The 24,873-nt window shown below is 41.0% G+C and overlaps 1 protein-coding gene across 5 annotated transcripts in view; it reads right to left on the reverse strand.

Annotated features, from left to right (window-relative positions):
* Window positions 1-24,873, reverse strand: part of LOC125890842 (dmX-like protein 1) — a 75,788-nt gene that overhangs the window by 32,025 nt on the left and 18,890 nt on the right. For 2 of the 5 annotated variants that reach the window (XM_049579671.1, XM_049579668.1), the window contains exons 10-33: window positions 24,191-24,371; window positions 23,112-23,288; window positions 22,706-22,947; window positions 21,003-21,720; window positions 20,362-20,483; window positions 19,809-19,898; window positions 19,269-19,371; window positions 19,008-19,127; window positions 18,512-18,733; window positions 16,373-17,613; window positions 15,902-16,160; window positions 14,948-15,081; window positions 14,418-14,604; window positions 14,173-14,283; window positions 12,554-12,723; window positions 11,694-11,791; window positions 11,396-11,561; window positions 10,048-10,176; window positions 9,760-9,898; window positions 6,973-7,769; window positions 6,125-6,223; window positions 5,533-5,700; window positions 2,355-2,546; window positions 253-329 (exon numbers count right to left, since the gene is read on the reverse strand). In XM_049579671.1, the coding sequence (XP_049435628.1) occupies window positions 253-329; window positions 2,355-2,546; window positions 5,533-5,700; window positions 6,125-6,223; window positions 6,973-7,769; window positions 9,760-9,898; window positions 10,048-10,176; window positions 11,396-11,561; window positions 11,694-11,791; window positions 12,554-12,723; window positions 14,173-14,283; window positions 14,418-14,604; window positions 14,948-15,081; window positions 15,902-16,160; window positions 16,373-17,613; window positions 18,512-18,733; window positions 19,008-19,127; window positions 19,269-19,371; window positions 19,809-19,898; window positions 20,362-20,483; window positions 21,003-21,720; window positions 22,706-22,947; window positions 23,112-23,288; window positions 24,191-24,371 (5,942 nt within the window). Of the gene's footprint in view, window positions 1-252; window positions 330-2,354; window positions 2,547-5,532; window positions 5,701-6,124; window positions 6,224-6,972; window positions 7,770-9,759; window positions 9,899-10,047; window positions 10,177-11,395; window positions 11,562-11,693; window positions 11,792-12,553; window positions 12,724-14,172; window positions 14,287-14,417; window positions 14,605-14,947; window positions 15,082-15,901; window positions 16,161-16,372; window positions 17,614-18,511; window positions 18,734-19,007; window positions 19,128-19,268; window positions 19,372-19,808; window positions 19,899-20,361; window positions 20,484-21,002; window positions 21,721-22,705; window positions 22,948-23,111; window positions 23,289-24,190; window positions 24,372-24,873 lie in introns of all 5 variants that reach the window. The other 3 variants (XM_049579670.1, XM_049579667.1, XM_049579669.1) reach the window with 2 other exon arrangements.

Below are 24,873 nucleotides of genomic sequence, written 5' to 3' on the forward strand. Positions count from 1 at the left end.
AGTCAAATTATAGCATGTCATTAAAAAAAATCATTAAAGCCTCATTAAAAAAAGTAATTATGAATTACAAATTTCTTAAGTGGTGGGAGATTGGATTAAAGAAGGTGTCAACTGGAAATGGACCCTTTAATGTTAAAAAGGACGTATTAAAGTTCACTATGAAGCTGCTGGTTATGTTGCTTTATGGAACAGTCCTTGCAAAGTGACAGCCGAGAGGGTTAATAGATTAAAATCCCTGTTTAGGACACTTACCTTTGGGTGTGTCCATCACACAGACATTGATATATACTGGCTGAAAGGGAGGCAGCCAACGTGTGCATCACATAGATCTGAAAAACAAACACGAATTAGTATTTGAGGTCCAATAATCCAATCATAATTAAAGCACTAACACACAATACAAACCTTAAAATTTGTTTCAAAAATGATATATCAACTGATTTTTTTTAATCTTACGTAAACAATTATTTTGATGAGGACTCGTAAATTTGATTTATTTATTTTTTAAAGAATTGTTGTACTGAGTGGGAGAATTTACACGTGAAAAATTGCATTTTTTTAAATTATTTTTAAACTACCACAAACATATATTTTACATATCTGTACTGCAATTTCTTTGTGGTTATTGGCTGACAAATACAGTATGCTAATACCAGTATGTCTGCAATAAGCTAATACCATGCATTAGATCCACCCGGACATAGATACTTTGTCACACATTTGTTTCAAAGTTAAAAATGTAAAAAATCTGAGCCATTGCACACTTTCCCAGAATCACTGCCATCTTTCAGAATGATCAAATCTATAGTTCTTCTTTAGTCTAACCAACAAATATAGCCTGCCTGAAAACAACTTCTTCCCTTATCTCCATGTTCGCAGCTGCACTAAGTATCATTACAATAAGTTCCCTCACTTGCACCCTGAGGACTTGTCAAATATTTTAGAAAAAACAGAAAACCGATAAGAGTTGATATCTAAGCTGTACAAGTTCTAGTGAGGCTTATACCAGATGTGCTTCCACTCCCCTCCGTCTAGTACATACCTTCTGGTCATGTTTAAAATTGACAGACTTCTAGAAAAAAATTTCAAAAGCATTTCAGAAGTACGAGGTACAGATATCACACCCTGCCTACTCATCTCCATGTTTTAGAGTGTCCTTCAACTACCCTGAGTTTACTCAAAAGAAACTGAATGTGCTGTCCTCTGCCTCTCTCATCACCAGTAGCTGGTACACTGGAAATCACCTGAGCCCCCAGCAAAACTCTCAAGGCAGACTGACAACTAATGTTATCATTAAACTGCAAGAAAAACTTGTCTTCTAGACGGCTGACTAAGAAATTCTACATTACAAGGCAACCTATCCTCTCATTTTTTGATAAAGCATATACAGCTTCCATTAGTAAATGCACTTTCCCACCATTATGTATCCAACTGTATATCTGTAGCAGCGTAAATTCTTTAGGATGCTGAACATGTCTATTTATGTACGTTAGCTGTACACTAAATATGCTATAAAACAGTAATTGATCATGTAAACTGGACCAACTGGAGGGAGGGTGGTTTTTGTTTCATTTTTTTTTTTTAAATGTTTTTTCATCTGTATATATATATCTGTGTTTGCACAAATATAAAACTGGACATGTTTATTCTTTGAGACACTATGTAAATATGATGTGATGTCCCAATAAAACATATTAATAATTTATAGCACTTCTATCGAGAGGAAATGTCTGCTTATGAAATCTTCAGTATCAGAGGTAAACTAGATGGCACTCAGCTTGTGGTGTTCAAAGTGTCAAAAAATCTATTTTGAAAAACTCATCAGGAATTTCTCTTTCCAGAAATCATGATCCAGTTATTCAAGATAATCCACAGACTCTGTTGTGAGCAGTTTCATGCAGGAAGTACTTTCTTTTTACTAAATTGTACCCACTTAGCAAATGATCTTGCAGAAGGAAGCATGCATCTACTGCTAACTCACCCAGCACCGCTGAGCTAGCAAACGTTCCAGCTCAACAAAGGAGGATGCCATTAATATTTACACCCCATGCTCTCATGAGCCTCTCGTCCATGACTAAATGCGTGCTTCTGTGCCCTAATATGATTTGCAGATGTAATTTGGTAGAAAGGAAATAGTTCCTAAATGCTCACAACAAGGTCTGTGGATTATCTTGAGTAACTGAGTCATAATTTCTGGAAAGAGACATTGCTGTTGAGTTTTTCAAATGTACTTTTTTGGCACTTTGAGCACCACAGGCAGAGTGCCATCTCATGTCATTATATCTGAGAGAAGGCAGACATCTCCACGGCCAATATCTCCAACACCAGCAACTCACACCTAGAGACTGCCTCACCTCATTGTTAACCACATCGGGATGCGGAGGAGAGTCGAGTGAATTGATGGTCTGCAAGATGTCATGAGCCAGGTTGGTCAGGTAGACAATGGGATTGGCCACTACTGTCTTTACATTGGCCGTGCAAGCCATCAGAAGAGGGATAGAGGTTGGCTGACAGCATGGTGTGACTGCTGACAGGATGGAGTCATCCTGTGGGGAGAAATCAAAGAGACTGTCAGACACTTACAATAATAATCTAATCTGATAAGTTACCCTTAAAAGTGTTAGTGTTCACAAAAAACACTCCTCATCAAACTCACCACACCTACGCACAGGGGCATAACAACATGTCGCACCCACATCACAGTGAACTTAAAAAATAAAAGCAGATATATTCAACGTTCTCATTTCTGTTTTTAGAAGGCAAAAGAAACAGCTCACAAAAAGCATCTGGCAAACAAGAGGTGATGCTTTGATCTGTGAAACAAGAGCCTTTTCCTGAGCCGTAATAAGTCGTACATGATCCTATACTTGGAAAGAGCATGTTGTGTTTTCCAGTGTATGTGAGAATGACTATAAAAGAGCTAAAAGAAAAGACAGGCAACGAAGGGGTGCCTGGTTTTGTGTTTGTTTACCAGATCCCAGAACATGAAGCTGTGCACAAGAATACCACAGGCTTATGTTCGTCACGCTTGATGAATCACATTCAGTTGTCACTAACCTCCTTAACAGAAGCTCTACAAGCTGACTGAAGTTAAGACAAAGGAAATAATACAGAAATTTCCTCGACCACAATGGCGGAATTTGACAACCATGGGACCAGAGCTGGGACAAAGGAAACTGCTTTTATTTCAAAATCAAAGTACGAGAGTAGACAGAACTCCCAGCGCTCGTCGACTGTGCTAACATTCAAGAGCGTTGTTCCCATGCCACCTCATTGAGTTGTTTACCTCCTAAAATTTGACTCAACCTTCTAATAGTAAGCCTCGGGCAGGACCTCCCTCAGGAACTTGGAGAATCAGCACAACATGCCAGCCCATTGCCGGAGGTGTGCAGACGATCGCCAGCACACAAAAAGTGGGTCTGAGTGTGCGTATGTGTGTGTGTGTGTGTGTGTCTCTTGGGAATGTGGTTGCATTAAGACAAGCTTTTAGATGGCTTCATGTTCGTCTTACATTCACACTTTGCCCCTCAACTACTCAACATCATTGCCCTTATAGAGAACATGTGATCTGTTAATAACACTGCAGCTCTGATTGCCAGTGTGAATGTTTCCATGTTTTTTTTCCTTTGTGCTGCAAAAATATATATTCTGCTCACATCTTTGTTGTTTTACTTATCTAAGTAATTAGTTATAATTCAGACAAATAATGTCACATTCAGTTTGTGGTGTCAGGTATGTTAAGAACCTCTTACAGATTAAGTTTATAACACCCTCTCTGTGATGAAAATGTTCTGGTTGCAAATACAAACAGTGCTCTCAGTAGTATCTCCTTGAACTAGAGCTGCATCAATTATTATTGTCATTATGAGTTATTTACTTTGCTCAATTTACTGTCATCACAACTTATCAGAAAAGTGCTTGCGTGGTTTGACAAACAACCCCAAAAATTTCAAGTATTCTTTGTTATAAAGAATAGAAAGTGTTTGTGAAGCTGTTACTGGCAAATGTATAATTGATGAACATTTTAAATTGACTTGTGGTGTCGCGAAGGGTCCAAAATCAATACCCGCCACGCACCAAATGCAGGTAGATTTTTTTGTTTGGTGAGTAAATCTTGAATGTCTTTCCGCAAAATGCACAGGTAAATGCTTGTACAAAAAAGGTCATGTAATTAAAAACTATGCTGAGAGTCTTTACAACGTTTTTGGTGTCATTTAGGGGCACACTGCTCTGCTGCTTCTCTGCTCTTTGAGTTTCACACACTTGCACTAGAGATGTGTTTTATGCACATCTAAATGGTGCCACAGGACTGACCGTCGCTGGCACCCTAGTTTTACAGTACAGCTTACTGTATGGGACATCAGCTGATCCACTTAACTATCACTTGCTGCCAGTCTGTTTTTCCCTACCGTTGCGCCTGTACTTATGAAGGCAATAAAAAATTAACACGGAGGCTCTGTAGTCTAAAACAAAATGGCAAACTCAAATTGCTCCAACACTGTCAGCTGCAGTGTATTACAGCTTCACTACTTCCACTCTTACCTTTAACAGACGGAACTTATTCACATACTGAGGCTGTAATGATTAGTCATTCAATAAATTAAAATCAATTTGCTTCAAATTTTGCTCTGGCCTTGACTTTAAGTTTGTATTCATCATAAAATACCTTATTATCTTCATGAAATGTACTGATTATTTATTCATTATTTTGCCTGGTAAAAAATATGCTCAACAGGTAGATTTTTTCATCTTCCAGTCATCTTGGCCAGTCAAAAAGTGAATTTCGGACAATGGACCTCGTGCCAGCACTGGAGAAAGGTCTGGCTAACCCATCATAATTCTGCACTAAGGGGAAAAACACTATAGGCTTCTTCTTTAGGCCAATCACAGTCGTTTTGGGTGGCGCTAAGCCCAAGATGAAGCGACAGTGCTTTTGCAAAATAGTGTGGTGGAACATCTGTATGAGGGGAGGCAAGCCCTGGCATTTAAATGGCTAAATCCCCGCTAAAGAAAACACCACATTAAACATTAAAACACCTTTCAGTGTGTAGGTTGCTAGCTTGGAGGTGGTTGTTCCACACACAGCACTAAAACAAAGTGTGCCGATAGGTCTGGCTATGTAAGACTAGTTTCACAAAGCGACAGGCGTTTTGAAAATGCCTGTTACCATCTGTGTTACCATCTGATACGCAGCCAATGACGGGCTTATGCCCACAGTCAATACATTCTGTGAGCTAGACTTGGTCTCATTTATTCATGGATATATCATGAGTCCTTCTTTATATGTTATCAGACACAAAATCAAGGCAGACCAACAAGTAAATCTAACAAAATCCCTAACATTTTTTCAATCAATTGCCAATCAAGTGGCTGATTAATTAACTAATTGTTTTATCACTTTCCCCAGCAACCTAAAAGTCAGTTAGCACAGTCATTTAGTGGCAGCTGCTCAAGAGACAGACTAACCAGATTGAATTGTCACGCTCTGTCTATCAGTAGCCCTTTGTGTGCATCTGTGCCTGTTTTAATTACCTGGTGAGACTCTTGAAGCAACAAAATGAGCTCCATGCGCACAGAGGCCAGTCCTCCACCGTGGGAGCCATGCAAACTGCAATAGCTCAGAAACATCCTCAGTAGAGGCTGGTTACTCTGCAGCCAGTGTCTCCTGCGCCTCTGGCTGTCACTACGAGGACTCCCAGGCTGCAAAGACAGATTTACTTTATTACTTTTATAGACAAATCAATCAGCATCCCTGTAAATACGCCAACATTATCCAGCTGGCTGGTGTTCAAACAAAAGCCCCACAGTGGTATGGTAAAAACAACCATGCTATAAAACAATGCACATTAATCTGCTCTGTCAACAATAATCAACAATAAATAAATCAGTTGGTCTTTGACATGCAGTTTTAATCTGTAAATACACATTGTGCATACTGTGCATGGGCATGTGATGATAATCAAGTCTGCTGCAGAATCATGTTAGGAGGCAAATAGGTGCAACAATCTTTTCAATTTACAATTTTTCAAACTGTGTCAAGACACACTGTGCTGTTGTGATGAATCGATTTTTTTCTGTCATGAACATCTGACAAATCTAGAAGCCGCCAGCTATCTACACCCACCTGTTCCTCCTCCACCAACCCAGAAACAGGGGCATCACCCTGGACAGACAGCTCTGGCAAGCAGGGCCTGTAGCTGCAGCAACACTGGAGAGCCACCACCTGGGTTAAACAGAATAAAAAAACATCTAATCTTAAAATCAATGCATAAAGAAGAAATTGATCCAACATGTGTGGGAGTGAAAGAAAAACATTTTGCTAAATTGTCAAACAGGAAAAAAGGCAAACAAATTTCATAAGAGAAAACCACTGGAGTTATAACCAATATGATGGTTATATGCACTGACACGGTGCCGCAGATAGATACAATCTTGAAACAGTGAACATGGAGACAGGAGAGATGTGTGAGTTATGTAAGTTATAAAAGTTTTATTGGGTGAACTTAAGGGTGCAGCCAGACTAATGCTTCACCAGACAGATGGTTATTATAATATGCAAACAGAAAAATATCACAGATTTGACCTTTGAAGGGGAAATGAAATAAAAAATGCCCTTTAAACCCTTTTAGATCCCATGCCAGCCATACTGTGCATTCATTCAACAATATATGCTGAAAAAAATCAAATCATGTTTTCTTCATGTAAAACATAATATGACGTGTACTTACAAAAGCTTGTACCGACCAATTTCAATTAATAATATGACATCCACCTATCAATCAATCTGCAACTTTAGCCACACAGAGCTAGTTAGCTAGCTGTGTGAAAAACAGAGTGAGGCAGTGTGCCTCACTCTGTTTTTTCCCAACAACAATCATGACACCCTGCCCCTAGGTTTGAACATGCAAAACAGAGGGATAAGGGCTAAGTGGGAGGGGCAAGGGGTACATTTAAATGTGAGTGTGCTTTTACCTCTCTCTCCAACCACTGGTAGAGCTGGTAACGCAACTTCCCTCCATCCAGTTCATACCCCGTCGAGAGCGTCCGTAGCTCATTGGTCATGATCTTCAAGCAGGCAGTAAACTTTAGCTGGGCAGCCAAGATGTCATCAGATGGAGCTATGAAGTCATTGCAGTCCTCGCTGTCCTCTCCCGTCACTGTCTCCATTAGCGGCGACATGGCGTCCTGCGTGTCTTGGAACACGCTGTTGCTGTCTGCAGCTCTACCGCTCTTACCATTTTTAGCTTCTTCTTCTTCCTCATCGTCTTCTTCTTCCTCTTTCTCACTGTCCCACTTCAGCTCCAACGGCTCATCTGGGAGCTGAAGTGACGGCTGGCTCCAGTCAAAACTTAACACTGAATCTGAGTGGCTGTTGGATAAGCTGTTTCCGTCTGACTCGTAGCCGTTCAGAGCCGGCTGAGACCAATCTGGGTCCGATGTTTGTCCGGTCTTGCTCCCAACACTGAGCTCAGAAGCGATGCCCCTGCCATCCTGGTTGGGAGGTTTGGAATGCTTGCGGACTTTGGGCATCTTGGAGAGGACTTCAAGAGATAGCATGGGGCAGCCAGCTTGTAGGTGTGCGTATGCAGCTGTGAAAAACAGTCTCCTCTCCTCTAGGCTGATGGAGTCAGCCCTGCGACCCTCAGCAGTCAGTCCAACTTTAGCCTTGTCTGAGGAGCCAAAATGGCGGCGGAGGAGAAGTGGGTGGGTACGAAGGTACGTGTAGAAGTTGAAAACCTCTGGGTTGCATGCGGACACATAGGAGGAACCTGTCACAGATGAAAAGAAACAGAAAGTGGATTTTATCTTTTGATGTCAAAAAAATAGCAACTTTTACAGCTCTGATCACAGGACCAGTGCCACTGAAAGAGATGAATCTCTTTCAATGGCACTCCACAGGACCTGCAAGGACAAGCTGTGATATTGGATCAGAGACTAAAATGGAGCTATAGCTGGCCTCTTTGTTGAACTTCTAAACAAATCAAAGCACACAGCTATGTGAGCACTTAGACACTGACAAATTGCACTATGTGGTGGCCACTTAAAGGCGAGCAGAGAGTGGAGCTGTGAGTTCAAAAACTGAAAGCTTATTGAGAACTCTGGACAAAAAAGTGGTGCATTAAGTTGAATGTCTTTCATTCAGGTGTAAACAATGTCAGAGGTCCAGCAACAGCCTGTACTGAAAACCAAGCAAGGACATCACACAGTCTATAAAGTATAGCAACCATTTAAAACTTTAAATAAACCAGTGTTTTCTTCTCTGTAGGCATATTATAAGTGCTCTGAGAACATCATTTATGAAACACATGTAGCACAGGGATGTTAATCTGGGACTGGTTTGGCTCTTAAGTCAAAGTGAGGTTCACATTAAGTTCAGTTCTTCATCTATTCGTAAGGCGAGCGTTGTGCGTTCCTTCAATTAAGTGGTCCTCTGTTTCCAGTAGGCTGCTGTTACTTGCACAATTAAATATACTTAAAGGACCAAAAATAGTTGTAAAGCTGAGTTGTTGAAAGCAGTGGATTCAACTGCACAGTGTACAATCTGCACACTATTGTCTACCTCCCTGTTTTTACATGCAATGCTGAATTTGACAGGCCTGAAATATCCACAAACACCTCTTTTCCACCAAATTAACTTTGTATCCTGAACTGGTTACGTTCAGGATTCTTGGAACTTTGATGCTTTCTAGCAAACCAGCCTGCATCTCCACCAGTTTTAAGGGGAACCATTGTAATTAAGGATGTGTCATCAATGGAGGCTGGTGCACAAAACACAGTGTAAGAAAACTGTTATAGCAAGATGGCAGATCACATTGATTACTTGTGACAATTTCTTGTTTTCTCTTCCAGCCTACAGAATATGACACGGCCACTGATATCATCAATGTTCACACTTCAAGTCAAAGAAAACCTGCTATTTTTAGATTCTAGCAGGAACTTTTTGGGTCCAATTTAGTTTTGTTTGAAATGCTCCTAATGGTTTAAAATTAGGTGCATAAACTGGAAAGGGAACCTGTTTCATGTTGGTGGGAAAGGTATAAAAGTGAACATGGTATTGAGATATTTTAAAGGCTTCTGACAGACCAGATTATTTCTACTCAACAGCTACTAACTTATAATTTCACAGAGACAGATTCTGACTAAAAGGCAAATTTTTCATAAATGCAATGCGTTTTGAAACAAAAATCTTCAGGGTATTATTAAAATTATTATAAGATCTACAATTAATAACTGAAAAAATACTGACACATTGCTGCAAAATTATACAAATGATGACAAAGCAATGACTATACATTCTTTTTTGAGGAAAAAACAAAACAAAACAACAAAAAAACCCACCACCTATAATTATCAATACAAAGCACTGCCATGAATGATTTCCACTTAAAATCATCACAGTACACTGTCGATACCAGCAATCACAACAAGAGGCACATATATAATTTCTGTCTAAATAATCACTTAGTTTTGTTTTTTTGTTTTCGTACGATTGTTATACACATTAAAAAATGGGGGAATAACAATAAAGCAGTGCAAAGTCACGATGTGAAAATTTGGCAAGTGCATAACAATAGGGTGGTGGGCTTGCTCGTACTGAAATTGTAGAATGGTGAAATCAGGGGCAACACTCCTGTACGTAATCAATTTAGTGTAAAAATAAATGTTTCTGTGGCACACAGTACCAAACTGTACCTTATTTATTTCACATTTGCATAGAGTCAAAGGGAAAAAAAGGCATACAGAGCACTGCAGACCTACCCGCGTCACATTTACTCTCAGTGGACCTGGAGCTGGTGCTGTTAGCAGGCTGCTCGAGTAGAGTGTCCAAGGCTCTGCTGTAGTCCTCCAGGACCCAGTGAGCCATGCTCCGCAGGAACGGGTCCTGGTGGGCATGAATCTGACATACACAGAGAATTACAATTGCTCATTCTGGCTTTTGCAGTGGATAAGTTAGAACATGCTGCAGAGTCAAGCAACACTGGGTTGTCTGATGATTTTCCACAGTAAAAAACAGTAGCTTGTAAAAGTTGTACACAAAATCTGCACCTGTTTGTCTTGTCCCAGAACATGTCTCTGGAGGATCTTTTTGTAGGTGGACGATGTCTCAAACTCAGACTCATACAATCTGGAGATCACCAGGGCAAGCTGTAGGTCCTGCATTTTCTCTATACACACCTGGAAGAGGAAATAAAGATATCACAGTTAGTTATCATTTAAAAATGCTGTCTGAGCCATTGGCACAGGACTGAATGGGGTGGGATAAAACAAGATATAAGCAGACAAATAATGTGCATTCTGAACATAATGTAATCTAGTACGACCTAATGATCTTCTGAAGTTACAGCTTTCTTTGCTGCTTATTTGGTGGAAACGAAATAAATAACGAAACGAAAGTAACCAAAAATGCAAAAAAAAACCCAACAAAATAAAATTCTGTGCACACAGCAAAGAGTTAGTGGATAGTTGAAGTTGTTGTGGTTGCTCCCGACCAGTAAGGTGTGAGGTGCATTTCAATGAGACTACCTCCTAGCCAGAGAGACTAAACAAAGTCAATGATAGCCCTTTGCCTGGGTGACACTCATTTCCATAAACTGCTTAGAGAAGCTCCACTTACTCACGCAGACGAAATAATGTGACTCATTGCTTCAGGGACTTTCTAAATAGAAATAACCTTGATGAAAGAAAAGGTTAAGCAAACAACATGACCAGAGGCAGCCCTTTTGATATGTGAGCACGAAGACTGAGAGCTGTTTTATGTGGCTTAAACTAACCCTGGTAGAAGGCAGAAATACTAATATATAATTTTTTTAAACAACTACAGCCATTCTAACAGCCATAGATAAAAATATGCACATTCACACACCAACAAATGAAAATGTATGCAAATATATCTTTATGAAATGACGGTAGTAGGTAATGACCCCATTTACAAAGCTTCAACAAGAGTGCAGTGCTGCTGGTTTATAAATGTAACAGCATGCCACTGAAAATTCTCACAAATAGGAGCAAAGACAGGAAAACCCAAGAGTCAACTGCCAACATCAATAATTCTTCAGTGCATTGTGCTAAAAGCTCTTGACAAAGACACCACTGTGGGAATGTATTGAGCTGTTTCAATGATAAAAAGGATGCGGCACGCTACAGAAATACAAGTGAATGTGGTTCCCCTGCTTTTTACTATATCATCAAACACTGCCCTTGACTGTGAATTGCTGGTAAAAAGGCATGCGTACGATGCTACAGACATTTTATAAATGAAAATGAGCTGCACTTGACATTACTCAAGCTGAAAGCATTGTTTCCAACTTAGGCTTAGCAGGTTGACAAGTGGCACTTGCAGTTGAAGGAACAAGTGCTTCTTGCAAGCACTGTGTCATGTCTATTTTCCACTTGCCTCCACAGCGTCCTTTAGGGAGCCGGCTAGCAGGAAGAAGGCTGCAGAATGCTGGAACCGTTGCTTTCCCAACAGAGAAAACGCATTTTTCAGTGCTGCTTTCCTCCACCGGTCCTCGCTGAAGTTGTTGCGGAAAAACTCTGTCATTTTGGCATTCTTCTGAGACCTGGAGAGAAAGACGTTATGGATTCAAAACAACAATACTGGCGTCAAAGATCTCCAGTAATCCGACAGAACTAATCTTGGTTAAGGTTTGGGGGCAAAATTTGTGATGCAAAATTATGTCAGTGCTGCCTACCTGTATAATCCCCAGACCACTGCCTTCTTCTTCAGTGCAAGGTAAAATATAGCTGCATCCAGAGGATCATTGTTTCTCTGTAAAGAAGCCTTGGCAACCTGACGAAGTAGAAGAAAAAATACATTTAGCTTCTCTTCTGTCGGTACAGTTTTATCCACAGAGTGAGTTGAAGCTTTATGGGTCATTTCAGAGAGTCGCTCAAACAAGTAGTGCTGTGTTTTATAGCAACCTCAGCAGAATCTCACTGTCACCTACCGGACAGCACTTCATTTATAAATGAAGCAATCGATGAGAAGTACACAAGGCTAACACACTAATGGCCAACCTTCAAAGCCTTTATGGGGAGACCTTTTATATCATTATAGCATGATATGTGTTTGAAGAAAAAGGAGACAATCCTGATGTGTTGCTTAGTGTCAGACCAAAACACATAGCTTGCTACTGAGTAAGACAAAGAAAAGCAGCAAAGAAGTAGAAGATGTTTGACATTTTTGCTTGACTAAAACCCATCAACTCCTTATCAAAATCGTTGCCTATTGTATTCTGTTGAACGACTTTCAACTGTAGTTTCAAATATGTAGAAAAGCACTTCATATAAATGACCAGAAAAAACAAGATTACAATATCTAACATGAATGCAAACTGAATATCAAACTTAACTCCAGAGGCAAAGGTGTTTCCTTGTCATTTAGCATACCCCCTTTTTAACACTGACTTGCCACTGACTGCACAATGTGCAAAACTGTTCATCTAATTAGACAATTTCTTTTCACAAAACTGGCACTGGGTCTTTATTTAGAATTGGAGCAAAAAGACCTGAATTTATAATGATAATTAACTAATGCCATTAGCTGCCTCACCTTCTCAATACACCTGCGTAGCTTGTTGGTGCTGCGCAGCCACCAGCCGACGCCCATGGAGCGCAGCTCAGGCCAGGTGGGCTCTCCCTTCTGTAGGGCTGGCAGCATGTTCAGCAGCTCCTCCTCAGCCTCAGAGTGGAAGGCCCAGGCATAATGACATGTTGACAGGCCTAGAGAGAGGAGTAAAGGACATGTGGAGAATGGGGAGTGTTCTGCACTTTATAAAGTGAAAATGAACACTGTTCTGCAAGTTAATACAGAAGCACAGTCGGTTCTATATAATTAAAGCAGTGAGTTGCCTTCTCCAGCTACAGTGTTGAGGTGCTGAGGAGCACATAGATTAAGTGCCTTGTTCAAGAGTTAATTTATTGCAATAGTTAAGGATAATGAATAGACTCCACGATAAATCATCAAGTTATCTTAAAATCTACATAAGTGGTATGTTGGTGACAGGGAGAAGGAGATCTGTGTGGGTATATTAGACCCTCAGACTCAGAAAGAAGAGGAATCACAGCGAGTACCACTAGCTGGTCTGGGAGTTTTGCCAGGATGATGATCTGTTCAACATTTTTTTTTTCAGGATGAGTTGGGGACAGTGTGACAGTCTGCTGTCTATCGTCCAGCCTAATCATGGTTGGTAAAAGGTTAGAGAGTCAGATATGTCTTGCAGCTTGCCTAGTTTGGCGATGATGAAAGTGAGCTAACGTTAGCTTAACGTGAACCATGTACGCTATCACTTGTTGTCCACCACAGAGGGTCTGCCTCTCAATTCATCCAATTGCATAATGGGAAATGCCTCCAGTTGCAATAAACCTGCGTGTGATCCTCGTATACCTGTAGCAGGTGAACAATTGCAGGTTGTGAGTGATTCAAGTATCTTGGGGTGTTTATTGTTTATAACTTTTCATCTGGGTCAGATGTCAACCCTATAAAAGGGTCTGATTCAATCTTGCAAGTTTTGAATCATTAGAAATCACATGTCTACAGAAGCTACCAAAATATTTCTAAACTCTATGATTTTCACTCATCTGAAGTACTGTGGAACAAGCTGGTCACAGGCCAACTACAGCATGTTGAACCACTTGACACACTACAAACAAACACTCAAAACACTAGAGGAAAAAAATCAAAACACATCCATCACTCCCCAATTCTTTCTTCCTATTCTTTTCTTTATTTCTCTTACTATTTTATTATAGAAGTCTTAAACTGTATACCCTGTGTGTTTGTTTTTTGCTCTGTTGTATTTTAGGAATCCTTGTGTAACACTATGGCCAAGGGACTACAGATGAAAAATAGCCTCTTGAGTAATTCTGGCATTTTTATACCATGTGTATTTATCAGTTTGCACTGTCCCTTCTTAAATAAACTTAAGACTTTTCTGCTCTGGATGAAGTTTTCCAATACAAAGCAAAAATCCAAGGTGCATAGAGCAGAAAAACACAAGGCATGCAGCAAAGCAAGAACAGTGAGCAGTACGCTTAACTCTCATTGAAAACCCTTGCAAAAGGCTGCCCAGGGCTGCTAAAATGCACTGTGTCTGACCAGGGGCTTTCCCTTTATGTTTGTGTGAGCTATGAAATGCCCCCAATGAAAACAGTTTGAAAATCCCACTTTACCTTGCCTTAGCAGCTGTGCTCGATGTGCTGGAGGCAGGGAGGTGGAGAGGAAGGTGTGGAGTCTGACAGCCAGCAAAAACTTAAGACCGCACTCATCCAGCGTCTCTCCGCCTGCTAAATGAAGGACAGACAGCTCTTATTGCTTCATCAAAACATAATTATATGATGCTTTGGAATGAGGCACTTATCTACTGCATTTCTATCCATTTAAAGAGGCCTTCTTTTATGTTTTTTCCTTGCAGTACCTTTGCTCTTGCCTTGGCTGTCCGTGAGATCTGTGCTTGTGGTCGCGATGGTGTCGGCCAGCGCCATGAGAGACATTTGCTCCATACGGGTTAAGCCTGGCAAACTAGAATGCAAGAGGTGACTGGACAGGACCTGGGCGTGTTCTGGACCAAAATATGTCGGGCTGTACTGCGAAAGATCAATAACCTGAAGACAGAAAGAAAACAAGACAGAGGACAGTCTGTAAAACAACTGCAGGGTCATTTATTCAACACATGATAGAGAGAGATTATGTGAAAGGGAGAATATGCCATGGCTGGGTTCATACTCACAATAAAACACAGCAGACACAAAGCTAGATCTTTGATGCATTAGCTAAGGCCATTATAGGCTTTGACTGGTCTCTCTTTTAAGGCAGCAATATATCTCAAATGAACATCGACATGCACAATTATGCACTTCTAAGCCTCACAGTGGAATACCAAAAGAGCCAAAATGTTGCTGTCCACTCTCATTTTCATAAATTCCCTCTAAGCCAACAGAAACGGACCTTGTTCCCCATTTCCTCTTGATCATCGTCCAGAGGGTCCAGGTCCGCAATGCTGGGTGTATGAAAGAGCTCATCATAAACATCAGCGTGAGTGGAGCCATGCCCGCTATCCCCACTCACACTGCCCACTTTATCTGTAGGGAGACACCAAACAGAACTAAATTACACAAGAAATGTTTTTCATTAGAGACATGCAGAGAAATAACCTCCTGCTGGGGAGAAAGTAGATTCAATTAAATACCAAAGAGCGGGACGTTTTTTTTAATCTGTATACAAGTTTCTGCTTTTATTCTCATTTTCTATCATCAGAGACACAAAGAGTAGGATATTATTCTTTGTCTCTTACACCTTGAGTCATGGCAGCAAAAAATAGTTGCTCTTCCACTGTAAATATGTTTTGCCTAGTATTGTTTGTGTACTAGTTTAAAAGCAGGGGAACATTTCTGTCAGACGTGTCACCCTTATCGTTTCAACACAGCAGAACATTGATTTATACTCCAACGTATTTTATTAAGTTGTTATCCACAAGAGCAGTCTTTTAAGATTAGTTCAATATCTCGAAGCATCTCTACCTCCTACTCTGAAGCGTTTTCTGTCCAGCTGATTATAAGATTACGTCAATTGCTTTTTTTTTTTTTTTTTTTAATTAAGGGAGGACTGGTTCAGCTCTAGCTTTATGATCAGGGCTGTTACTGCTTGCGAAGACACAGCAATATATCAGCAGGTGCAAAGCCTTCAAAATGCCACATTAAAAAGGGAAACATACTGCTTAGATTCTGTAATTTTATTGAATATTGTCTCTTATTTCACTCATGCCTTATTTTTTCTTTGTAAGTATGTGTGATGTCTTACAACTACATATTTTCTTAACATGGTTATATGTTCTTGTACTACTGAAATAAAGGTTATTATCAAAAATTTTACTATTCTAAAAACAAATGGTTGTACACCCACCAGGTTTTGGTGATGTATCCTCATCCGCTGCCAGAAGAGCGTACAACGGCAGGGGAGGGATGGAGCTTATCTCGGTGTAGTCGGTGGTGGATTTCTCTGCTTTGCTAAACATCTTCCGGTCCCTTGCTGTGCTGCCTCCGGCGCTGATGGTCCGCGAGCGCAAGCGTTTCTCAGGATTGGTGGTGTTGTCTTTAAGTGTAACAATTTCTCCAGCAATGCATTTCACCAGATGGGAGAGGATGGCTTTGGCACGGTGAACCTTAAAGTAGACGAATTACAATTTTATATTTCAAATATAAGTCACAACAAACGTTGACTTCCTGGCAATTCAATTATTCTTAAATGTAGAAATAATACTATGTACAAAACTGGCCTGTCATATCAACTGGAGAAGGTGCTTAAGTAAAAGGAAAAACTAAAAAGAAAAGAAAAAATAGTATAGACAGTAATTAATTAACTTCTTTAACTCACCTTCCCTAGATCCATGAGCTCTAGTAATTGTACAGGATGGTACTGGGGGAGAGTGGGAAAGAGTTGGTGAGCAGCTTCAAAAAGCCCAGAATCTTCCATCTCTACAGGCAGATCATAAGCTGTCCTCTTCCCACTGAGCTTCTGTGCCAGACTCATCATCGATCTTGTCAGGGCCCTCTTGGGAGGGGCAAGAGAAGAAGTTGGGGCAGCAGCGCTGAGACCATCCTCCTGGCTTTGTCTGACGGCTGAGATTATGGAGGAGACACTGCTGCTGATGTCTGTGTCTTGGGCAATCGCAGCATTGGGTTTGGAAGGTGCTGGGGGCTGCCACTGGGAGTAGACATGCATCTCGCAGTCCATGCCTACAACCAAGATGCCGTCTCGTACCCAGGAGAGAGAGACTGGAATGGGTAGTGAGCCTTCGACAGATGAGACCAGATCGACTGATCGCAGAAGAACAAGGCGAGACAAGCTCTGGTCTCTACTGGCATCAGATGACAAGCCAAGTTCAGGAGGCTTCCCAATGAGACGGCCGTACATATAAATCTTTGTCCCAATACCAACAGTCAGAACATGTGACCCACCTTCTTGGGAGACCCAGTCCAAATGAACCAGACTCTTACCCGCAGAACCAGGACAGTACTCGTTAGGTATAGGGGAGTCCATGTCACTTTGAATGTTGGCATTTCCAGTTGAGGGATCTGTGCTGTCCAGGACTATGGTTTGCTCCAGAATCCACTGCGAACCACCAGTGGACTCACACTGGAAGATGCCAATGTGGACCAATGGCTCTCTAGTGTTTGCTAGGTTGGGGATTGGGGTAAGATTTGGGCTGCGCTGTACAGTCAGGGTTGGGGTCTGGTGGTGGTTGTTGCTGTTGTAGAGCACATGAGGCGAGGAAGCCAGGGTGGGAGGAGAAGTCAACAGTCCGTGAGAGTTCAGATAAGGTGTCGAGTTCAGAGGCGTGTTTGGCATCTGTCTGTAGGCAACTGCAATGCGTCCAGAGTGACAGCAGCTGACCTCTATGGGACGACCTTGCACGCTTACTGCACTGCTGTTGGGAGTGCTCTCCTCAACCAGCAGAGGCCACTCCTCCCACTGGTACACCAAGTTGTCCATACTGAACGGCTCTGTTGCAATGACATTACACCTCCAGAAGCGCACCTTTTCATCAGAACAGGAAGTAGCAATGAGGTAAGGCACACGATCAGCTGGCAGAGAACATGACGCACTCAGGTGACCTGGGAAGAAAGTGGACAACACACAATCAGGCATAAAGGTGTTTCTCTTTTCCCCTACTGCTTTTAATGGTTGTAAATTGATGACACCAAATGCCCTGAGGAATTACATTGCAACCTGTTTTGCCGGCTGCAGCGATCTGTCTTAATCTATACAATCTACCAATCAGCACAGTTTCAAGGTAGGCACCTAAGATTAATGTCACCGACCCAACCAAGGACCCAAGTATCTGGAAAAAAGTTTTCCCTTCTGTTCCTCAGACAATACCTTGAGTTATGGTCCCAAAAGAGTTTTTGGACAACATTATGATGTCACAGAGAAAGCATAAAAGGCCCAAGGCAGGAGTTAAAACTTGTTATTCACTTTGAGTGGAATTTTAATAAAACGTTTCCAGACTGCTGATATAAATTGTTATAAATAACATCCCTATCATTGTCACTTCATATTTTTTATTCCTGCAATAATAGAAGCAACTCTTTCTTAGTCGATAAATAAATGTCTATACGTTTCTGAAAAGGTTATTTCAATCAACTGAAGGACCATTTCTTTAGAAATGATGTTCCCATGGCAACTTAAGTTGTGCACCAGCTTAGTCAATACTGATGCAGGTACCTCAGTGACTGCTAAATCTAACTCTGCTATGCTAATAGACTGCCATACTCACACCCTGTTGTAATTACATTATTACAATGCTGTATCAGTGCAAAACGAAATGCAATTATTATTATTACTACAATAATTAATGACAACACAGTTCCTATTACTACTGTCAATATTGCCCTTTTTGTGCTTGAAATGCCTTGTGTTGTGTTCAGAGTCTGTGCACTTATCCTCCAAGCCACATTCTACTACTAGACTTATGTCATTTGTATGTGAGTGTGTGTCCTCATTGTGCCTCACCTGCTGAGGGTGTAACACTGATGGCCTCCACTCCATCTGGCAGAGTCAACTCTTGGCTGTATAGTCTGTGTGTTGTGAGGCTGAGGCGACAGGCACTCTGCAGATTGGAAGTGCAGGGTTTACTCTTCTGAGTCACCGGAGAACTGAACGTGTCAAAGCTAAACGTAGAGCTGTTCAGAGGAGACGCTGATGCGGTGGTATCCTTCTCTGTTGTGGTTTCTTCTGTGGTGACACAAACAGGAAGGCGGGAAATATTATTTAGAATAGCTAATGTATTTGTTTCTATACATTACTTTGTGACGGAAAATACGTTAAAATTGTTTGCATTCTAAGAGACCATAAATATAGTTCAGATTTCAGAATAACTTTATATTCGAAAATTATTGCTAATTCTTGGGGGAAAAACACATTTTAAGCTGTCATTTATTTATCTGACAGTGAAACAATTTTCTTCCCACATCCTGTGAAGCTCAAGTCTTTTGTTCCAAGTACCCACCCATGGTGATGGGTCGAGCAGCAAGGTGGAGATGCCACATGTGGAGGAGCGAGCGACCTGTCGGGGTCAATTCGACCACCACAAGGAAAAACCGTGCTGAGAAGGCTGCCTCGCTGGAGGCTGCAGGAGAAAACACAGACACACAGAGAATATCAATGAGCAGCGCTGCATTTAATGAGTTTGAACATGGTGCAAATGTTTGATATTTAGCCTTAAAAATAAACATTTTAAAGTACTTAGAAAAAATAGCTCTGTCAATACCAGTGTGAGGAGAAGCAGGAGTTTCTTGTGCGCTCTCTGTCCTCTCTTTGCCAAGGATCAGATCCTCCTCAAAAACATGCAGGAGTTGGGTCTCCTTCCCCTGCTGTGGAGAACAACAGCAGCCATTATCAAACTACATCAGATGCAGACCCTGAACAACTTGCTTTATCCACTGTGAATCCCACATCAAGACACACTGACCCAGACACAAGTTGTGTTAATGTTACACAAACATGCACAAGTGCACACGTGCACACACCAAAACCACCTGAGGGGATGAAAGAAATTTTGCTCTGCACCTGTTTTTGTTTTATCATGGTTGACCTTTCACAGAGACTCAGAAGTCTACTGGTGGTTTAGAATTCAACTATGGCTTATTAATACATGACAGTTTATATATCTGTTATATCAGGGGAGAAGTTTCTGTAAATATCTTTTCTATCCAAGAAGTCTCTTTCTCCTGTTAGATGGACATGACTAAAGAGAGAGGGGAAGTGAAATTTGTTTGAATACACTCCACTTCTCTTAATGTATACTTACAAAGTCAGTGATGGCATCCAGCTCTATAATACACCCTGGTTTTGCTGTGGATTGCTGGCTGATGATGTTGAACACCTCCCCAACAAATTTCTACAGGAAAGAAAAATGTTCACATTATTTGGGCACTATTACATAGTGAAAACATACAATCAGTGTGCCAGTTGTACTTCAGAAGATGAGAAAAATATAACTATTATCTGCGCTGAAAGCAATGATTTGTTTATATGCAGTGCAAGAAAGAATATTCTTACAAAAACATTGATGTTGTCTAATACATAACAAAAACAAAAAAACAGTTGTAACTTCTTGATGAATTCAAGATCACTGCTTCTCATCTTATTTCTCAAGTGTGTCCTGCAACTTTTTTACCAAGTCATACAAAGCTAACACAAATGAAGTTGCGAGACTACAAATTAACATCACATTATTACCTCACTGATTCTTTAAGGGTCCACAAGGAAACACTGACATGCTGTTATTGGTGTGTATAAAAAAAATAGTCATTGCGATGCTGGCTGTACCCTGCAGAGTTTGTTGGAGTTTGACGACTTACTGATATCTCAGGATTGGAGAGCTCACTCAGGAGTTTCTTAGCTTCGATAACGGCCTGATACAGCCTGAGTGAGTGGCCGTCGCTCGCAACGAAGCAGGCGCTGGGAGAGTTACAATATACACCTACAGAGAGAGCAAAAGAATGAAAATGAACGATGGCTGCTATTAGGTTTTTATTTTTCGAAATGAACATAAAAACAAAAGACACAACAAATACGCAGAGCACTGTGGTAAAGTACACTTAACAAACATATTTCAATATTGAAAATATCAAAGATTCCTTTTAAAAAGTCATTTGGACTATGTGCACTCCAGCAATAATGTTATAAGTGGGATTCTATTCGGAAATTTTAGAGCCTTCAAGGACTTAATGGAGTTGAAATTAGTTGTTTTTCACAAAAAGCAGAGTAAATCTGACACAAAAATGTCCTAAAAAACATATCTACGGGGATTTTATGCCCCAAAGCTATTCTCATCTGATCAAAGTTATTCAGAGAAAGATCATTTCCTTCATATTAATGGACCAAAATAACTGGTAAATGAAAGCTATTCCAAAATGAACCTGCTCTTACTTGACTGATTACTGAATACTTTAACTGCTGATGCTTCAACAATCTCCAAAAAACAAAAATATTTTCTCACCTAAACAGCTGCTGGGAATGAGCATGGGCAGCCAGGCTATATTAGCAAATGCTGATGCATGGAGAGAATTGATCCGAGCTAGCTCTGAGACCCCGCCTGACAAAGACAGCGGGCCCACAGGGTCAACTCTCCATAAAATCAGCTCACTGTAGATCGCATTGGGATCCTGGGAAACCACACCCAGGGACACCCTGCTGGGCCGTGACCCTCGGGGCATGGACGCTGACTGAGAGAAACCGGAGGAGTAGGCGTCTGGAGGAGCCAGGATGCTGTCTGCCTCTGGCGTCCTCAGGGCATTGTGGTGTGAGGTGGTGAGGAGGAGAGGGAGCAATGAGTGACAGGCCAAGTCATTTAGGTGGAAGCGGTGGCCACAGTACCGTGACTTGTGAGAGACGCTGAGCACAGTTGAGAAAGCAGAGTCCTCTGCAAAGCTGACCGCCCACTGGTTCAGGGAGCCATCGGCGTGTTTGGAGATCATAAGGACGTTGGGGGTGAAAATGCTTAGTCGAAGACTACTGCTGGGTGCAGCTTTTCCTTGACCTGCGTAGCTTATTAGAGCAGATTTGGTTTGAGGCAATGTGCTCCCAGGCGGCCGCTGTCTGCCATGTTGGATAGCAAGATCCACATTCTTGTTGCAGGCATACATAACCACACTGTGGCTTAGGGAGATTGCATCACCTGTAGGAAACGCCACAGGGATACGGGACACAAACGACACCTGAGAGAGAAAGAGAGACATCAAAGCAATGACATCTAGAACAACCTACAGCTCTGAGTTCTGAGTTGGTGATAAAAAGGACTCAGTCAATCAGGTAATTCTATTTTAGCTTGAACTGAGCATACATTATGAAACAGCTTAGGTTCCCATGTGAATGTGGTAATGACACAGATGGCACTGACGTTCATGACTTCATTTTTTAAAAAGGGTTAGCTCAAATCAAAGGGCTGAAATTCTCCATTAAGAAGTTGAGTGACAACTGGCTGTCTGAAATTAGACAGCAATGGAGACTCGAGGGATACAGCCTTACTCAAATGGCCCTTCATATATGTAAAAAATAATAATGTTTGACAATACTTATGCTGATAGTAAAAGCAAGAACCAGTCTGTTTTATCTAATTAAAGCAGCCAGGCCTAATCAACCTGAATGCCAATGAAAATTGGGATTATTTCAGCTGCCTTGCCTGACTAACTGCCATGTCACGAGGCTCTCATTATTTCCCCACTAATAAAAATGCATCGAGGGACTTCTGAATATGATAGGAAGTCACACATAATTAGAATATAATTGTCTGAACGGCTGGATGAGAAGCCACTGAAACATGAGCTAGACCATCACAGCTGTCAGAATGATCCACAACCTTATTGAGAAGATAAATTAATTCTTTCCCCACGAAACCCATCTTCAAAATGCGAAGACAAACATGTTGCTTGAAAGAGTGACCAAAGAAGAGTCTGTTTAGTTTACAGAGTTCTCTAAATTATAAAGTAAAAATATAATTAATATGTGTTTTACTTTAGTTTCACATCAGAACAGTTCTGTGTCTCTGTATTTCTTTATCAATCTTTGAAGTAGGACCATACAAATTAGGAAAAATAAAGTGGTTATTAACATTTGTGGATGGGGGATTAAGTTTGTCCACAATATACTAACATAAATCCATTATTTATTGTTTAACATTAACCACATGAATAGTGAATGTACCTGAGTTTGTCTGAACATGCCTGGCTGGTATTCATCCAACCAGTCAACATGCCAGACTAACAGCGAGCCGTCCATGGGATGGATACTGAACAACATGTCCGCCCCTTTATTCCACTCCTCTAACAGCACGTCCACCTGGTGCTTCACTGCTGCCAGAGGAAGCTCCACAGCCTCAGGTCCTTGGGAGCCACTTGGCCTGCTATTATTATCTTCCTCATCAAAGTTATCCTCGTCTTCAGGCTCTGAAAGAGAATAGAACCCAAAGTGCCCAAATATAATTTCTGAAAATCAGTATTGAAGACAAAGCATCATGCATGCAATGTGAAAGTCTAGTTTCAACAGTGTTATTCATTTGCACACCCCTTCAAATAAAGTCTTAAAGCCTGATCCAAATAATTCTCTGTACCTTCATTGGAGCATTCGTTCTGTTGCTCCAGGCTGCCTCGGAGCTGCTGCAGGAAGACTTCCATGGCTAAAGTGAAGTGAAGCTCTTTGTTGTTGAGCCAGTGGACAGTAAATGGACCTCCAGGTTCCTCGTCATCCACAGCACTCAGAGAGGAGATAGAGGGCAGCAGAGGAATGTCTGCGATGAAGAGTTCGTGATGTTTAGGAAAAGAAGGCAAAGAATAACAGAGATTTACATGACATTGAATTTGGGGCCGTGCAGGATAAAAAGACATCTGCTGGAGCAAATTCACTTCCATGAATATGAGTATGATTTGAAGTATGCTAAAATATAATTCGAGCATGCAAATACCATTCTACAGGAGTTCTCAGCCTCAAGGCTGGAAAATGTACAAGATTTTGCCCTGATTCAGATCAAATTAAACTGCCCCACAAAAAAACATAGAAGGACAAAATGAAAATGCCTTCTATTTACTGTGAGCAGCTCCCACTGAGAAGAAAAGCTCACTGGGATGTTAAAAAAGAACCTCAGGCAATATACAAAGTTTACACCATTTTTTGCCATGTGAAATACAGAGTTGAAGCCCTCTAACCTCCAGCTGATTTTATTTAAGCAGAGCTAACAATTTATTTAGCCTCTGTGGTTTAGGAATAACTAATATGTTGCTTTCCTTCTCTTTAAGAAGTTAAATGTACTTTGTACTTGAGCTGCAACAATAAATTGGCATCTATTACATTAACTGTAAACTTCTTTGATAACTCATTAATTGGTTTGAGAAAAAAGTGAATATCTTCTGGTTTCTTTATTCCTCTGACAGTAAACTGAATATGTTTGGGTTGTGGTTATACAGTAATAAGGCATTTGAGGACGTCAACTTGGGCAGTGAGAAACACTGGTCTGCATTTTTCACCATTTTCTTGCCTTTTATAGACCAAACAACTGATCAATTAATTGAGAAAATAACCCTACTTTGTACCATCTTGCAGCATCAAATTCTTCACTAATTTCTGAGAATATGGTGTAAGATGCTGGGTTTAACAGGATTATCAGCCAGTCGCAGAAATTGTGTTCGGTCAAACCTGTGGCAGGGTTGATGCTGGCAGCGATGTGGAAGTGGCAGAGAGCGTTGGCATGGGGCATGCTGCTGCTGCTCCTCTTGTGGCTGTAGTGTCGGCCCTGATGGTGAGGCAGGGAGCTAGTCAGGGAGGGCTGGGGCACATCCCGATAAAAGCTGCCGAGCAGTGATTCTTGGAAATTTAACTGTGAAGAAAACACTAGTTATTCAAGTTAGATCATTCGTGAACAAAATGTAATGTGTTGTGACTTCTACGAGTTCTTACGTGCTAAAATTCTGATAAGAAAAAAGGGATGATTGTGGTTACAGAAACCAAAACCATACTGTATGATTTCAGACTGCATTGAGTATATCAATGTGCTTTTTATAGCTTATAAATGTACATACAAATCACAGAGACAATAAGATCTTGCATGAATCTCCAGAGATTTAGATCCTCTTAAATTACTTGGGAAGCAGTACAGTGTATAATGTAGTTCCCTGTTCTCTCTTTCAGGCTGACACTATGATGCAGGTTAAACCTGCTTTTAAAGCTCTGTGTAAATAAATCAACCTGTGAGAACTAACAGAGCTCTGCTACCCCCAGCCTGAGCTGAGCTGCTCTGCTTTAGTGAACAGGTGTTTCTCTTTGGGATGGGATCTAATTTAATGTGGATGCTTTAAAGACATTTAGGTTAACAGCCCAAT

Source organism: Epinephelus fuscoguttatus, linkage group LG6 (assembly GCF_011397635.1).
Source record: "Epinephelus fuscoguttatus linkage group LG6, E.fuscoguttatus.final_Chr_v1".
NCBI classification, from domain to species: Eukaryota; Metazoa; Chordata; class Actinopteri; order Perciformes; family Serranidae; genus Epinephelus; species Epinephelus fuscoguttatus.